The following is a 17,432-nucleotide window of genomic DNA, read 5'->3' as shown; positions in this document are numbered from 1 at the left end:
CCCATATAACAACTCGGCCTATTATTTATGGGTATTTTGACGGGTTTATTCACGGCGCCTATAGAACCTTTCGGTTTCGAGGGAGGTCGATTTATACAAGTCGTGCTTCCTGCCCTTTGCCAAAGATTATTTAAAAGTTTTCTTTGGAATGTATTGTTGGATGTTTGTTTGTAAAACAAACAAAACAATGCTTTTTTCCTTTATCCCACATAGGAAAGTTTTGGGTAAGTGGGCCATTTTATAACTGTGAGTGTCTTCTTACTCCTTAGAGTGAAGACAATGGGGTGTGTGCTAGTCCACACAATACTCGCGTGCGGGTGCGCGAATAATTGCGCGATTATTAGGCGCACTTAGCACTTTGCACGCTTGCGCGGCCGCGGTTTAATTAGCTCTAATCCCTTTATTTTTTATTTTATTTCGTAAGGTTATCTCCTTAATCTTTATTAGTTGAAAGGTTGTTTTTTGTTTATTAAATAATTTTCGAAAGTATGAAAATTCGGAATTTTATTTATATATATTTTTATTTTATTTTATTCCGAATTTTACATGTGTCTTTTCAAGACAACTTTTGGAGATTATACTTGTTCAGTTTTCAACCTTTTCCGAAGGGTTGCATTTGTTCAGTTTGCAACTTCTTCCGAAGGAATATCTTTGTTAGCTTTGCAACCTTTCGTGAAGAGTTGCCTATGAAGACCGATTTCTATATATGTCAGTTTTTGGCAAGAAGGAAAATTCAAGTCTTCTTTCGAAAAAACTACAGCCATCATTTTCAATTGTTTCCTAGAGAGATCCTGGAGAAATACTAGAATTGCTATCTAGTATTCTCATTTTGAGACTTTTGTTGTATCCCTGGAGGATTTTTGCCGGTGACCATTAGCAACAATTGTGGGGCAAATAAATCCTTAAGGAAAGTGATATCACGCCTCAAAGTCCGACTTGATTGCTCTCTTGATTCGAAGCCATTCAAATTTTTACAACATGCATGAGAAGTCAGCTCTTGATCCGGAGAGCATTCGGACCTCAATGAACCAATTATTATCATTATTATTAAAATGAGATGATCACGGACGATGATGTATGCAATTATGTCGGACTGATTCTCGCATCCATCGCACGCTCGCTCTCTCGCTCACTCATTACCAATGCATGAAAGCGGCCTTTGCGTGAACGTTCGAAAGGCCAAAAAGGGCCAAGATTCGCATTGCTTCCTCTCGTGGATAATGACTTCTGCGTGATGAATGAAAGTGGCCTTTTCATTAACTTCTCTATCTGGGAATTCTCTCTTCGGGGGGTAAACTACGTCACGAATCATTATCTGCTCCTGATACAAATGTTTTTCATTTTCTCTTTCAACCTATTATTTATGAATTAAGAAATTGGTTTATGACACATTTTGACGCCACCTAAAACCTAAAAGATTAGCAGACCCGAAAAGTTTAGTATTGGGCCACAAGCCCAAGTAAGAAGCCTGCCCAACTAGGTCGAACTACCGGCCCACGCCCGCAGAAGAACGGTGAAGCCTGTATTGTTTCCACTTCTACTTGTTTTTGGATCTATGCTTCAAGATTTGCAGATGCAAAAACAGTCCTCTTTCTTCGTGATTAACTGGATGTTCTGCTCTGAAATTGCTTGCAGTAAAGCTAATCTGGGTAAGAGATCAGCTAATTCAGTGAATAATGATTAGACTCTACTGTCAGTTGGGATCTTCACTGGCTGAAACGTCTCACATTTCGACTTCTGTACATACAGTTTGAGCTCTGCTTTGATGGTGCATCATTGGTATTTTGAATGCCTGGGGGTTATAACAACGAGTGTGCTTTCTGGGTGCTTAGGCTATACCTGTCAAAATGGGTAGCTACCGCTTGTTCGAAGCGTTCGATGAATTGCATCACCTGCATAGTAGATCGGCCGAGGAGCGGATCGGGGCCTGACTAGATCCAAAAAGATCCTTACCCAAGCGTGGTCAGTGACAGATTTTGCATGTGTATGCTTTTCAAGGGGTAAAGTGCGACTTTTTTCTTTGATATTGCATCAAATGTCCTTTTTTAATGAGTATAAAAAAGCAAGTTTAAGGGAGTAAAATGATTTTTTTTTTTAAAACTCGAGGTTCATCATGCACCAAACCCGAAAGTTGAGGGGGGTAAAATGAAATTTTCCCTTTAAGTTTTGTATATAAGGTTCATCGGATTTGGACAAACTCGGACACAGACCGGTCTAAGAAGAGAATGGCTTGCCCTGACCCGCTCATTTTGCCCTTTGGGTCAATCCGGCTTAAAAGAAGGAAAACCGTCGAGATGCCCGCTCGATAATCGGGTCTATTATTATTTTAGCATTTCACAGCTATTTTTTTCGAAAAACTATCTCACCCAAATCGAAAAATGCAGCTTGATGCAAGATAGTACCAAAAACACAAGATGTAGCATTTTGCAGTATTCTTAAACGACATGGAATACTTTCTTGAACAGGAAAAGTTACATCGAGCCAAATAAAATTTTAGAATCTCTTCCATCTCTATATTTTCTTCATGGAATCTTCCGGCAATCATTCTATCTAAAGGAGGGAATGATCCAAAGTGGTGTCCAAAGTGGTGTCGCCACTAACGTTTTGTGAGTCAAACTGGTAATCTAACCCACAGTTGCACCAATAATGAGGCAGTGAAAGTCAAGAACCATAACAGTGCAGATATCTGAGTTTCAACCATGAAGATGAACTTCCCCTTTGAAAGACTGATCAAGCGTTGCCCCAAAGAGACCCCCAATAAGACATCACTTCGATTCACAATCGACATGAAAATCTGCTTAAGAAAAGCAATAGTTTGACATTATCAGAGCACTAACACCAAATTTGATGTTGAAATGATGTAAAGCTGGGGATTATCAGTACAACAAACGCCATGTCACTAGGGGTACACAATATTTTCTCCATGGTTTGGTTTTGAAAACGCCTCGGGAGGATCGTAGGATCCAATGCTAGCTGAAAGGTGAAGCAAAAAGTATAAAAAATATATTATCAAATGGGTGGTTTTCCTTCAGAAGTTCCTCGGCAATACAGCACTCCGATTGGCCACAACAAAAGCAAAGTCAACCCTTTTTTTGTAGGCTTGGCAACATGGGGAAGGAGCTTCTGTGAGATTACCACCATTCAGCTTCGTTTCTATATTTCCGCATCTCTTGAAATGCCGTGCCCTCTCAACCACGTACATCGTTTTGTTTTTTAATGCAAGACATCTGTCATCTTCTTTGGCATAGAGTTATTATTTGAATAAAGTATTCTCAGAATGATCTTGGAGATGCATGTAGTGCGCATATGAATCAGTGAGGAGTTGCAGGAACCGAAGCTGATAAGTAGGTAAAAGAAAATCAAGACGTGCTAGATGATGGCCATCAAGAAATGATGATAGCTATTATGATATTGAAGCAGATATTTCTAATATTTTGACAACACCAGGGATCAAAATCGAGGGTCATCTCCATACTCACCTTCTAGTCATCGTGAAGGGGAAATTTTTTTGCAAAGAAACATTAAAAAAAAAAAGAGCTAAAAAAATAAGGGTTTGCTGCACATATGCTTTTCTTTCATAGAATTTCTTTGGCCAAGAATGAACAGAGATGACTAGAATTGATTACAACAACATTTGAATAGTACATATGGAAGAACCTCTCTCAATGGTGCAATGGGTTTGGACCAGACGGGACGAGGCGCTTGTCCGACCCGAAAAGCGGGTCGGGCGGCCCGGGCACCGCGGACGCATGCCCTCTCTGATGACGACGATGGCGGTGATGCCGTTGATGGGGGCGGTGGCGGAGGTATGGCGTGAAATCGTACTTGCTGGCCAGCGCTCTCCTGTTGCTCCAGCTCAATTGGTTGTCGGGTCGGGCGCTATCGCTACAGCGGGAGAAAAAATTGCACCAACCATGGAAGAAGAAGAAGAAGAGGAAGAGGAGGGAGAGGCAAAGAATGGCTTTATGTATGTGTGGGGGTCTTGGGAGCTTCATGGTGGGGGAGGGAGAAAGGGAGGTGGCAGGAGAGAGCATGCATGGGGCTGGGGGAGAGATATGGAATGGTGAAGCCAGAGAGAGATGAAGAAGAAGAAGAAGAAGAATAACAAGAAGAAGAAGAAGCTTGTGTGTATAGAGAGAGAGAGAGAGAGGGAGAGAGAGCTATATGTGGAAGCTCAAAATTGACAGCTTGAATGAGCTAGACTCTAGCTTACGAGATGGTGGAGATGGGTTGACATGGGAGTGTGCTTGCTTCCATGAGACTCTGAGGTTTTAACTCACCCTTTGTGTTAAAAATTGTTCAGAAGAGAGAGAGAGAGAGAGTAATGAGGTCCAAATGATGCGGAGAGGGAGCAAGGAAATGTCGACAATCCTTCCAACGAATCTTGCTTTACGTTCAAGGAATTGCAGTGGAGCGCATTTAATCGGTGGTAGAATGTCAAACCTTGATTTATATATTGGGAAGACCGAGAACATAATAATTTTTATTTATATATGATGTGATTTATTATAAGGGAAGAATACAGATATAGTTTGAGTGTCAAGTAGGTGACATTGCTGTACCAAAGCTAGCTATGGAGACCTATCATATAAAAATGCTGTACTTTGGAAACAAAAGTACCTAAAATTCGGCAATTTGGTCAGTTTTCTTCCCCACATTTGATTTTGAAAAAGAAGAATAAGAAACGAAAATTGAGGAGGGACATGGATGTAATTAGGAAGGCAAAACTTAGAAATCTCTCGTGAACTTTTGAAAAATTAGGGCATGATGCGAAGTTGTCATATGCGGAGCGTTTTCGTGCGCACAGGCTTGGTGATGTGAACTCATTAGAAGCAAGGGGAAGAGTGATTTTGAAGGAAGGAGACAGGATCCTAATACGAGACTTTTGCCGTCTCGAGTTGGAAAAACAGAGAATCAAAGCCAAGTCTTTGATCTTAGGTATGTATCTATGTGCATGCACAAGAAAACTCCTTAATTTCACGAAAGCTTATTTCGCTCTAGGAAGCAACCCTACACACGAGCTCCGTAGAAGACGAAGTGTGTACTCTCTCGACGCGATTCAAAAGTTTCAAACCACAGTACAACTTTGCCAATCGGGATTCCGGATCCGAAGCGTGTACTCTCTCGACGCGATTCGAAAGTTTCAAACCACAGTACAACTTTGCCAATCGGGATTCCAGATCGGAGTCGACGAGAGAGTCCCGAAGTACAAGAGCATCGGCTTATAAAAATAAAAGGGTTTCACAACGCGGTCTTGACCACAATTTTTATAATAGATGTAGGGGTGTTTGGTGTTCGCCTATGAATGTGTTGGGGCACGTTATTTTGCATGGGAGGTATCACTTGCTTCGTTCAGACTCTTCCTCTTTCGCACACACTTTTTTCCCCCGGTTTAAGCTAACACGGTTGAAATCGGGTACTCATCTCTCCCTCGATGGCCGTATCGTGCGGATGCGAAAGGCAGATTATCAAGCATCGAGAAGGTCCTTGATGGGGTAGAAATAGTTGTTAATGGCGAGTCGGCAATGAACTGCACGTGGGAGACCGAGTTGACTCGGTCGGCAAAGTGCGCGATTTGCATTGGGACAACCCCCACCACCACCACCACCGATGGAAAGAGCTTCTTCTAACATGAAATGTCAAATGGAGTGGTTGGCCACATCGAGAGAAATTGTGTGGAATCATTGCGTGACCAACTTCGGAAAGAAAAGTCAACCGCCCACTACACAAGCACACACCCATCTTTGCATTTGGCACCAAAACATGAAAAGCCAGATCGAACATGCCTTAATTTGAACAGGAAGAACCGGGACTGGGACTCCATTCTTTCTGTGGTTAGTCTTAAATGGTCGACACTTCCATAATCCGGGTATATCGAGAAGTTCGATACATCAGAAAAGGGAATCAAAATCGAGATCATACATTTCTCCTGTTGTTTGGTAAAATGAGGGGATGTAATATATATTGTCCATGCCGCGAGTCGAGCTAGATTTCAAGACTCCTGAGCAGCATAATGAATGCAATGACTGTATAACATCTCTCCACCAAACGAATCTTGTCAGATCTTCAGAAAACTAATGTGGGTACAAGAGTACAACACTTCATGGGATCGCACCACCTTGAGTTTACTAGCCAAGAAAAGGAGGGATGGCCTTCTCAACCTTCCTCCCAGTCCACATCGTCGTCGTCCTCACCCGACTCATCTGCTTGAACATTCAAGTCGCCGACCTTATAACCCTCACTTGTATTTCCTGTGTTGACACGAAACAGAAGCACATCCATAGTTGAAACAAATGAAACCTGAGTCAGTTATAAAGGTGGGACCTTAATCAAAGTTCACCACCAAAAACCCTAGAAAGGACTTTAACTGCACCACTTTCACTGAGAAGCGATCACAAGGGAAATATCATCACATAGATTAATATCCATGCTGATGCTAGAATTCATAAAGCATGCAGATCTACCAATCATATTTATGAGTTGGAAATACAGCACGATTTGCACAGGAACAATTTCTTAGCTTTCGGAAGGTATCAACTCGATTTGATATCAGTTTAACCTAAATTAGTCTTTTTATGTGGCTCAAATTGAGCAGCTATCTTTTTCCCTTACTTTAGATGCTTAAACCCAGCAGTAGCCTATGAAGGCACAGAAATTGAAAGAATGATAGGCCAACCACTCACCTGCATATTGAGCCTCTTCCCAAACATCATCCTCAGGATCACGTTTAGCCTTCATGCCCACTTGACGGGAGGAAGGCGTATCAGAATGACCATTGGCGATATTTGAATCAGATAGCTGCTGTTGCTTCTTTGCAGATTCTTCCAGTTCCTGCTGTTTCTTGAGGAGAGCAGCATAGTATGCTTTTATATACTCATCCTGGATAGAGATAGTTAGGTTCAACACAGTCTTGAGACAATGACAACAACTATAATACTGTAAAATGTAATGGGTGATTTAAAACCGCACAAACCTGTAAGCTCTTCTTATCATCGCTCTGGACAGTCGATTTCTTGTCATCTGACAACTGAGAGGACGTCGAAGTACTCTCCATCTTTGATTCCTCCCCAGCCTCTCCACGCTGTTCTTTGGTAAGGTTCATTCCTTGCTTAATCATCCACGGTGGTAAAACTTTCAGAGGTGTACTGGCAGCTGCTTCAGATTTGACATCCTCTTCCTTCCCCTCAAGACCAGCAAAGGAAACTTCAACCTGCCAAGTTCAGTCCATAAGTCATAATATGAATAATTGCATTGAGCTGGTAAAGTATAAAAAAACAAAAACGCATATGGTTAATCTTCCACATTATCACCAGAATACAGTTGCATGCAGATCCAGTTAGATAAAAAATACGCAATAATGATTGGCCTGGCAAAATTATAAGAATAATTCCACAAGTAAGTAAGAACTAGATTGCTTATAAATAGTGAAAAACGACTTGATGACCCACAAAGGCATAATCAGAAGCTTACGCCCAAAACATTGACCAAAACTTAGATTCCAAATGAGATATAGCCGAAGAAAAGGCAAAATGGTGCTCAAGTGATGAGTTAACTCATACATGCATGGCATAGATCTATCCTCCGTCAAACTTTTAAGCAGGCCAAGTTCTGAATTACCCAAGTAGGTTGGTAAAAGAGGTTCTACATAAAAATCTCTCATTTAGTTAGTTTATAGCATTTAACAAGAATTAATAAGAGGCTAAGCACCGAATATTAATTATCTGTTATAGACAGACTGGTGTAACAATTTCGGGCCAAAGACACACGATGAAGATAGCTCAGAGCTGCAGTTAAAAAAAAATGGACAACTACATGCTCTAAGAGCCCATTTTCAATATCGAAAAAGGAAAAAGCACCGAGAAGTAAACAACCTTTGTGTCACCAAGAAATGGCATTGGCGTTCCACCATATCCTTGGGAGGATTTAGAGCCATCATTAGCACCAGCATCACCATTTCCTGCACGACCAACAGCATGTACACGAGCTTCCCATGCTTGAAGACTTCCAAATTCTGGAACTTGCAGATCTTTGACTCTGCTGAGTTGATCCATCAGTGGCTTCAACTGTACCTGGAGTCACCTCAGTGACTTCAATATGAGGAAGGGTTCTAGAGGATTTATACTTAAGTACAAAAAACAAGAAACAATCAGCATTAACCATCACTCTTCGACCATAGAAATAATCAAACTTGAATCATCAAAATTTAACCAAGATCATGTAAACAAAACACTATAAGAAGTTTCAAGGCGCATGCCACTGCTACAGATAAGTGTGAGAAAACTTGCCACAATAAGGAAGAGCTTCACTCCAATTAATTATCATCCAATATAATTTCATGGTTAATGTGTATAGGTCCATCTTGGCATATATTTCACCTCTAAAAGACATATTTTGTTGACTACAACTCCACTAACAAGGTGTCCGACTAAACAGGATCCGGTTAGATAAGCATAAAACTAATTGGACTCGCATTGAATAATTAGATACCAAACTCATAATAACGCAAATATCTTCAACTCCTAACCTCTTACGACTTTGATTTAGCTTATGTTAGTCCTTATCCCCCTCTCAGTGTAGACATGCCATTTCTCAGAGCTGTTTTAAAAATATACAAAAACAGTGTTCTTAGAAGTATATCGAAATGCGAATCAATTGGAAGGGCATACCAGATTCAGAATTAGCCCTATAATCACAGTTAATACACCAAGTTCAACAACTGAAGGTGCATCAAGCACATGACAAAGATAATTCAATTTAGTAGGATCTGTGTTTCTCTAAATTTTACAAATAGAAAAAAGAACTAGTAATGCAGTCGAACCGTAATTCTTCATAGAAGGCACTGCAAACCAGTTAATCTCTACAGCCGAGACATGAAAAAGTCAGACACTAATTTTCAATGGAAACTATTTGTCATAAAAAGTGCCTCAGAACTTGCAGGTAATCAATTCATTCAAAGTAATAGAGCACTGGCACTAGTACTCTAAACAAGAATATCAAGATAACAACCTCCATTTTCTGAAGTGTGTCCTTTAATTTTTCACGCCTACGCCTTCTTGCATTATCATCCCCATCCCCAGCTTCTTGGGCAGCTAGCTTGTCACTCTCTGCCACAAGCTCCCCATTGCAACTTTCACAATGGAAGTATTCATCCTCCATAGATACCAAACGCAATGCATCCAATGCTGTGTATCTGGACAGATAATATGGCAAGTTGAGACTTCCGAAAATGCTACCATCCAGAATGTTCACGATAACTCCCCTATAACTTCAAAAATTAAAAATCCAGCAGTGAGAACCTTCGGCTACAATTAGGGCATATATACTCCTGAACTGTGTTCTTGTTCTCCAGCTCATCCTTTAACTTCTTCTTCAATCGATGCAATCTGTATCTGACGACGTCATGAATCTGCAAACCATTTTTTTCATTAGGCAATTGCAAAGGACGATTGAATATAGAACTCTCTTAAGGGAAATAAATAAAGCCTTCGAGCAGGGTAAATAAACATCTGTTCTTTTCTCCCATCCTGTTTTGGCACTCAGGTTACTGGAATCAAGTTTGATGAGCAAACCTGTGAATAATCTAGACAGCAGTATGAGTGTGTGTGAAGCTTAATCTTCTCCTCTCCCTCCTTACCCATACCATCGCCAGTGGCGGCTATTGCAGCGCTAAATATCTTTGCACCCTTAGCTGTCTGTGAAACAATGAGAATCAATAATAAATCCTGAAGATAATGATTTTTGTTCTATAAGATCACTTGTAGATCACGCATACAACTATATTAATAAAAAAAAATGATATTACACGCAGTAGAACCAGAATACTCAAGAATCAAACTTCAAATGTTAAATGTCAGCATGAACGCTGTACTGAGATGAGTAGCCTTATGTATCGTAGGAAGCCTTTACATAAAGGAAAACCCAAAAAAAATTGTCGAAGCTCCAGTAACCAATACAGAGGTAGCTAGACTGGCTCGATTAGTGTTAGAAAATAGCTGTCAATAGCACGGTATAGCATAAAATAAGAAAGAGTTCCAAAAGGCAAAACTTCAGAAAATTATGACTATGCCCGTCACAGGATAAGTCAAACACGGATTGTTCAATCCAGAAGCAACTTCCCCTGCAAAAAAAAAAAAAATTGCCAATGGATGCAATAGATTTTTCAGAACACAAAATAGACACCTCCATCCATCTAATAGGCATACAAGAGATGTGTTAAAAACAGCCAATTGAAAATTGAAGTGAGATGAAGAATATACTATTCATAAGTGCAGAGTGATTTTAGATTCAGAAACTGTCACAGATTAGCATTTGGTAGTTTTTCATACGAGATGCCACAGATGACAGCAACTGGCAAAGCGACCATACAACAACAACTACCACCAATCCCTATCCCACTAAGTGACAAGTGACTGCATAGTTGGGGAAAGTAAAGATGCTATATACAGGAAAATATGACAAAACTACATTGTTCATCAAAAAGATAGTAAAACATTTCATGTGGAGGAGAAACTATGATTAAATTAGCATTTGGAGACATATTAGTGCGGTAATTCAGTCAGCTGTTATCTTGAAGACTTAATAACAAACTACAAAAAAAATTATTTCCAGACAAAAGCATATTATAAAGAACAACGCGAACCAAAATTGAAAGAAAATAATCCTTTTAGATATCTCCTTTTTTTTCTTTTTCTTTTTCTTTTTCTTTACAGTTTTGCATATTATCTAACTAGGAAAGACAGTAATAAGAGGCAAATGACTTCAGATAAAGTAATGCTATCTGGCCTCACTCTATCAGTTCAGTAGCAACAGCCACATCCTGTTGAACTGAAAGATAGCGGAGAGAAAATCAACTGCTGCAAAAACTACTATCGAAATAAGGTATAAAAGTCATAGACTACAGGATAACAATCATGCACCCGAAGCCAATTGAACGGATCATCCATGTAAATACTACTTATCCTCAATGCTTCCTTCACAATGGATTACAAACTTCAATGATAAGTAAAGCATATCTAAAACATATTGGACCAACAATGATTCACAAGACTATTACCATATACCAAGATTAGAGGCTTGAGAAAAGGAAAGTTGAATAAAATTCATACCTCTCTTCTATGATCTCGCGTAACTAGTTTTTCTTCTTCCAAGAATCGAAGTGTCCGTCTTAGTTGCTTGGAATGCAAACTTAAAGCCTTTGCCAAATCCTCCTCTCTAACCCATTGTCGTCTATAACAAAAACAGGAATAATAATTACCAACGCTTGCAAAAGAAAAACACCGACCGACCCTACCATACTTTACACCACTCGGCAAAGACGGAGACAAGATCCAACCAAATCAGAATCAGAAACACCATTTAATTTCCGTAAGCCCTTTCGCACGCAACAAGATATCTGTGCTTTACCAGAGTCTGACGGACAGTTTACGGAATCCGACTTACTGATTTTACAGATAAACACCATGCTACAGCAGGTCATTAAAAGCCTTACCACTACTTCACTCTACACTTTCAATCCTTGCGAAAGAAGACTATTGACAGACATTATTGACCAGACAACAATAAAGTAACGCGCGCTGAGATTGCCAAAACAGTATAGCACTCAATCTGAGCTCCGCCGTCATTATGTCCAAAATCAACTCAATCCTGCTCTCTCTCAGACTTAACTTGACTTCAGTTGACCTCAAATTCTCCTGTAATCGATCAAAACACCCCACCCTACCCTCCCCAATTCATTCACTTCCCCAGAGCGAACGCAACGTTCTTTCTTCACCATTCGCTAGAACCGAAGAAACAAAACATGAATAAGCCAAACCCACCTCGTGAGGGCGTCGAGCACCACGACCACGATGCCGCGGTTGTCGCTGCGTCCCGTCTTCGGCTGATTCTCCCCCTTTGTGGTAAAATCATCGTAGAACGCTCTAGCCACGAGCTTCACCAGCCTAAATCATCCACAGCACCGTGAGGAGCGAAACAACCCAGAAACCAAAACCCATCAACAATCAAAGGAGACCCAATTCGATGAACCGAAAAACTTCCCCACTGAATCGCGGGGTCCAGTATTTCGAATTCGAAACCCGACAAACGCCGTCGCTTTCCAATGGATTTGCCCATTATTTTACCTGTTGAATGGCTCGATGCTCATCTCTTCGGCAGGCAATCACAGAGCGAAACTGCGAAGCGTGCTCGTCGAATCGATTACGAAAGAACAGAGGGTTTGATCCTGGATGATTCGTTAACTTTCGTTCGGGCTGCCGGGGTCGTTCCCTGTTCAGCTCGCGCTCCGTGACGTTTTCTCCTCTTGGAGAGGAAGAGATCTGCGACTGAACGCGAATGGTTCCGGGAAGCATTATAAAGAGAAGGGAAGATTGCAAGGAAGCCCCTGAAATTCTTGGATATTGCGGGAAGGTCGGTGGAGCAAGCGCCGTTTCCACCCTAAATGGCTAAATCCAACCTATTTACACTAAAAAGACTATTGCTTTCAATCTTTCAATTGCAATTTAAAGTGATTGGCATCAATCCTTTCTTTTTTCTATTTTTTTTCTATATAGGATCAAGTTATCATAATTAAGAATTTCACATATTTTGTTCTGGGATACGTTTTTTCCACTCCCTCTACGGCTAAACACAGTATTCTGACAATATTGCCTTTTATAAGTCTCACTTTTTAGCATCTTTTTGTCTTTCTTTTTTATTGATTTCCTATTTCTCTTTTTGTAATTCCCACGTCCACTTTCCTTAATCTTCTTCAATCTCTATTCTCTCTCATTCTTTTGGTCGAACACTATTCAATCTCAAGAGACACAGAAATGGAAAATCATGAAGGTTACGTCATTGTGCTTGCATATCCTATGCAGGGCCACACCAAGCCGCCACCAAGACGTCAACGAAGCCCTCCACCTTGACCACCTCTGTCTTTGTGGCTATCGATCTGACTCATTCAACCTCAATGTATTGCGAGGAAATTTAGTAAATTGGTCAGTGGATAATTTCGACAGTTGGGGAGAAAGCGAGAAAATTGATTATCAGCTTTTGGGAGGGAATGAAATGCCAAAAAGATTATGCTGCTTTTGGGAATTGCATTGTTTCCTTGTGCATAGACTGGTTTTTCGATGAAGTGTTTCAGTTTGTGAAGAGTATGCCTCATGACTGCTGCGCTCAGCCTCCCCATTACCCTTCCCAATTCCTCTTTCTTTCTCATCGGCGCGAACTACTCCACTTTTTTGGGCTCATCAAATGCAAAATGCACAACCTCCTCATGCTCCGCCAATATGCGCCACTCTCCACAAATACCATCTTCTTGCTGCCGTAAAACATGTAGCACAGAGCCTTCACTCATGCGGCTTGAGAAGGTGGGGTCTTGAGGACCAATTCAATTTCCTCCGCCTATACAAGTGTGAAAGTCTTTATTTCTCTACCTTTCTATTCTGCAAATGATTACATGAGAGAACATAGAGAAGGAAGAAGACAAGAAAAGTGAAAAGAAAAAGGACAAGATCATAAAAAGTTGTAACAACACTTCTTAAAATATTGGCAGAAGAGGGATGCTAAAAAGCAACACTCACAAAGGGCAATATAGTCAGATTATTATGGTGAGAAGTGTTTTGGCAAAAGAATGAATGGAAAAAGCGTGACCCATTGTTTTTAGTGTATTAGAAAAAAGTGCATTCTTAGATATTTCTATAACACTTTACATGCTTCGTATAAAATCATATCGCCAATAGTAAAGAGAAAAGACATTCTTTCGTACAGTAAACAATTGAAAAGTCTATTGTTCTTCTTTTGGTCGAAAAAAGTCTATTGCTCGTTATTGATCTTATAACAACTTATTGATCATTTGTTTTATTTTATCTCAAAAGCTTAATTTTTTGGTGAAATTTTTATTTTTTAATTTCGTGAGTCTAAAACATATATCAAGTCTCTTTATTTACCATATTAACAAAGTTATCTTTTTTCCTTACTATATTGACGACATGCTTTTACACAGAGCATGTTGCACATAAGAATAGTATTTAGGAAAACACTAAAAACATTATGTACAATGAGGCATCTTGTTATTTTTTCATAAAGAGTTCGTGGATAATATTAATTTTTGTCAATCTAAATAATAATATTTCACTGGCATTTTCAAAAAATTTCTTATCTTATGCAATGTTTTGATTTAATTAAATTTTATCATCAAAAGTTTCACATAGGAGTATTTACTGTGATTTTATTATGGAAAATCTTCAAAGGGTTTCTTTTTTTTTTGCTTCATGTGATCATCCCATTATTTGTACACATACGTAAAAGAAAATCGATACGAAGGGGTTTGATGGAGATATACGCAACAAAAGTGAAAAATATATAAACAAGTCAATGTGTTAAAAAGTTGTCTATTTCAAATTTGTTCTATACTCTACTTGATAATTATCCATAATTTGCTCGATGATGTAGAAAAGAACTGGTTTTCTTGAAAATTTCTCTTTTTAATGAAATGAATTTTTTTGGAAGTAATATCTAAGAATAGAAAAAAAAACACAGTATTTTTTATATACATGGAAAATCTACAAGAAACAAAAACTAAACATGTGAAATTCTTAATTATGTAAGTAGATCATGGATATAGAAAAACCAAAAAAATAAATAAAGTAAATTAATTTGAGATCACAAATTTGCGAGAAACTCTCTCTCTCTCTCTCTCTCTCTCTCTCTCTCTCTCTGTGGTCTATCGAGAAACTATCTCTTGAAAATCCCTCTTTTCAATGAAACGACATTTTATGGAAGTAATATCTAACGATAGAAAAAAAAAAGTGCCCTTAATATACATGGGATATTTTAAAAATTTTAAACACGTAAAATTCTTAATCATGATAAATAGATCTTACATAGATATAGAAAAACTAAAAAATAAGAAAAGTAATTTGGGACCACCATTTTTATTGCAATTGAATAATTGAGGACAATTTTGTCTTTTTGGTGAAAATTGGGTGAATTCAGTCATATACAAGGTGGAAATAGCGCAACCTGATTGATAAATCCTTTGTTAATTTTGCGCCAACGATTATTAAAGTACATGAAATCCCGGGGTGATTAAAATTTATACACTTTTAAAAGGACTCTATGCAAGCAAAGTTTACATAATTTGACTGGATAAGAGGCTAAAACTTGATGTTATAGAAATTTCACTGACGGCAGTTAGGTTGAAATATATATATATGAATAGTAAAATTTCATATATATATATATATATATGAATAGTAAAATTTCACATTTTATGACAAGTGTTAACGGTAGATTGTAGAATTATGCTAAGTTTACATTGTTTTCTTATAGGGTTCATATTATGAAAAATCCTAAATTGATACACTTGTGATGAATTTGCTCAAAACTAATTTTCTTACAACGAAAAACCCAAAACTAATACACCTATGATAAATTTACTTTCCGTTAATTTTCGATAAATTTTAACATCAAATTACTGAGTTAGATGACCTGTGGCTGTTGATGGATATACCAGTTTGGGGTTTTATTCTCCGTTTATCACGAGAGTACCAGTCTCTGGTTTTTCGTGTTATTAGTCTAATTTAATAAAAACTAACGGAGGGTAAAATTTATCATAAATATATCAGTTTTTGGTTTTTGGTGATCAAAAAATTAGTTTGGGGTAAAGTTGTCACAGACATACTAATTTAGAATTTTTTATGGTTAAAAAATTAATTTGGATAAATTTGTTACAACTATATCAGTTTGGAGTTTTTTTGTGGTATTAATCTTTTTCTTTTTCTTTTTTATAAAATGTTCATTAAGACCTAACAACTAGAGTCCTTCACTCACTATTTTTAATTGAAAATGAAGATAATTTCGTCTCTTCAATGACTATTTATTTTTATAATTGGTTGCACGTTTGTGCTGAATACATTATATCGAATATCTATTTGCACCAATGAAGCTTTTTTCTGAAATATGTTTATCCGTTAAATTAGTAGGGAAAGGATAGAAAAGGAAAAGAAAGGGAAGGGAAAATGCAAACGATGATAATATAAAATACTATCATATTTAAGGAAAATTTCAAATAAGAACTTGAAGTGCCATCATTTTCTCAAATAAGAGCCTGAAGTGGACTTTATATCAAATAAGGGCCTGAAGTAGTATGTCAATCTCAAATAAGGGACTGAAGTGGTCATGAGAGTTTCAAATAAGGGCATGACCTCGTCGGTCACCGGCCAGCGAATTTATTCCGGCCTGGCAAGGGCATTTTCATCCAAAGACAATTTTAATTTTAATTTTAATTTTTTTCCTTTTTCTGTTTTTCTCTTTGTTATCGGCGAAGCCCGGGAAGGGCGGGGAACCCTTGTTGGCAACAGGTGAGGTGAATCTTGCCCAGATCGAGGTAGGCCGGTCTCACCTCGGCAAGGCGACCCTCGCCCAGGCGAGGCCAGCCCTCACTTGTGGCTTTCGAGGGCGACTTCACCCATGGTTGGCGAGGGTCACCTCGCCTGTTGTTGGCGAGGGCGGCCCTCGTCCAACCCTTCCCGTGCTTACCATCTCGAAAGAAAAAAGAAAAAGAAAGAAAAAAGACAAAAAAAAAGTTAAAAGACGAAAATGCCCTTACCATATTGAAAGATAGGTCATTCTTGGAAACAAACATAGCCACTTCATACCCTTATTTGAAACAAAATCTACTTTAGACCCTTACTTGAGAAAATGATGGCACTTCAGACATTTATTTGACACAAAGTCTACTTTCGGCCCTTATTTGAGAAAATGAGGGTACTTCAGGTCCTTATTAGGAATTTTCCCTCATATTTATGAGCATTTAAAAATCTTCCCCACTTTTACATTTTCTTGCACTCTTTGCGGAAAATAAATGATTTGAAATAATTAGCCCATGAAAAATATTTTCATTATTGACAACCATTTATTGCTAAATTTTTTTGTGAACGATGAAAATAATTTTTGTTTATTCATTTTTTGTAAGCGACACATGCGATCAATTTTAAGAAAATAATTTTCAAATCATTCATTTTCCACAAAACAAACACACCTTATTTGGTCATCGGAAAATATTTTTCAAATCACACACATCAATTCTCCCGAACTCTTTCCAATGGTTTCGGAATCTTTGCCAATGACCTTTTTGACGGAGTCATTTTAATGTTTTTTCCTAATTTAAAAACAAAAATTCGAGACTTAATGTCTTTATGTGTTAGCATCACTTAAATTGGTCATCGGAAATAATTTTGAAGGAGAATGGAGTAAACATGTTAAGCTAAGGCTCCGTTTATTTCGTAGAAAATGGAGGATTTGAAAACAAAAATTTCTAAAAATAATTTCCTATATTGCTTAAAATAATTAATCAATGAAATTTTTTTCTATTGTCGACAACAATTTAGGTGTGTTCCTTTCGCGAAAAATGAGTAATTTGAAAACTATTTTTCAAAAATTAATTGATT

General features: G+C 38.3%; 1 protein-coding gene across 1 annotated transcript; it reads right to left on the bottom strand.

Annotated features, from left to right (window-relative positions):
• Window positions 1-5,764: 5,764 nt before the first annotated feature.
• LOC115676696 (transcription initiation factor IIE subunit alpha) lies at window positions 5,765-12,330 on the bottom strand. Its single transcript, XM_030599656.2, has 10 exons — window positions 12,120-12,330; window positions 11,817-11,939; window positions 11,106-11,226; window positions 9,570-9,692; window positions 9,297-9,406; window positions 9,007-9,190; window positions 7,872-8,069; window positions 6,974-7,210; window positions 6,684-6,879; window positions 5,765-6,251 (listed from the first exon to the last, which is right to left on the bottom strand). Exons 1-10 carry the CDS (start codon window positions 12,140-12,142, stop codon window positions 6,157-6,159), a joined length of 1,410 nt encoding a protein of 469 aa, XP_030455516.1. The 5' UTR covers window positions 12,143-12,330; the 3' UTR covers window positions 5,765-6,156.
• Between the last annotated feature and the right edge of the window lie 5,102 nt (window positions 12,331-17,432).

Source organism: Syzygium oleosum, unplaced genomic scaffold (assembly GCF_021117445.2).
Source record: "Syzygium oleosum isolate NSW1041296 unplaced genomic scaffold, Sole_v2.1 Sole_v2.17, whole genome shotgun sequence".
NCBI lineage: Eukaryota > Viridiplantae > Streptophyta > Magnoliopsida > Myrtales > Myrtaceae > Syzygium > Syzygium oleosum.
This window is presented reverse-complemented; position numbering and strand designations above follow the sequence as displayed.

What these genes read in the sequence shown, in the direction of transcription:
- LOC115676696 (XM_030599656.2), bottom strand. Translation starts at nt 12,142, where the DNA reads ATGAGCATCGAGCCATTCAACAG. An exon ending in GCTGTCTAGATTATTCACAG is followed by an intron (nt 9,407 to 9,569) that starts GTTTGCTCATCA and finishes AATGGTTTGCAG; the next exon opens with ATTCATGACGTCGTCAGATA. An exon ending in CATTTCTTGGTGACACAAAG is followed by an intron (nt 7,211 to 7,871) that starts GTTGTTTACTTC and finishes TGAACTTGGCAG; the next exon opens with GTTGAAGTTTCCTTTGCTGG.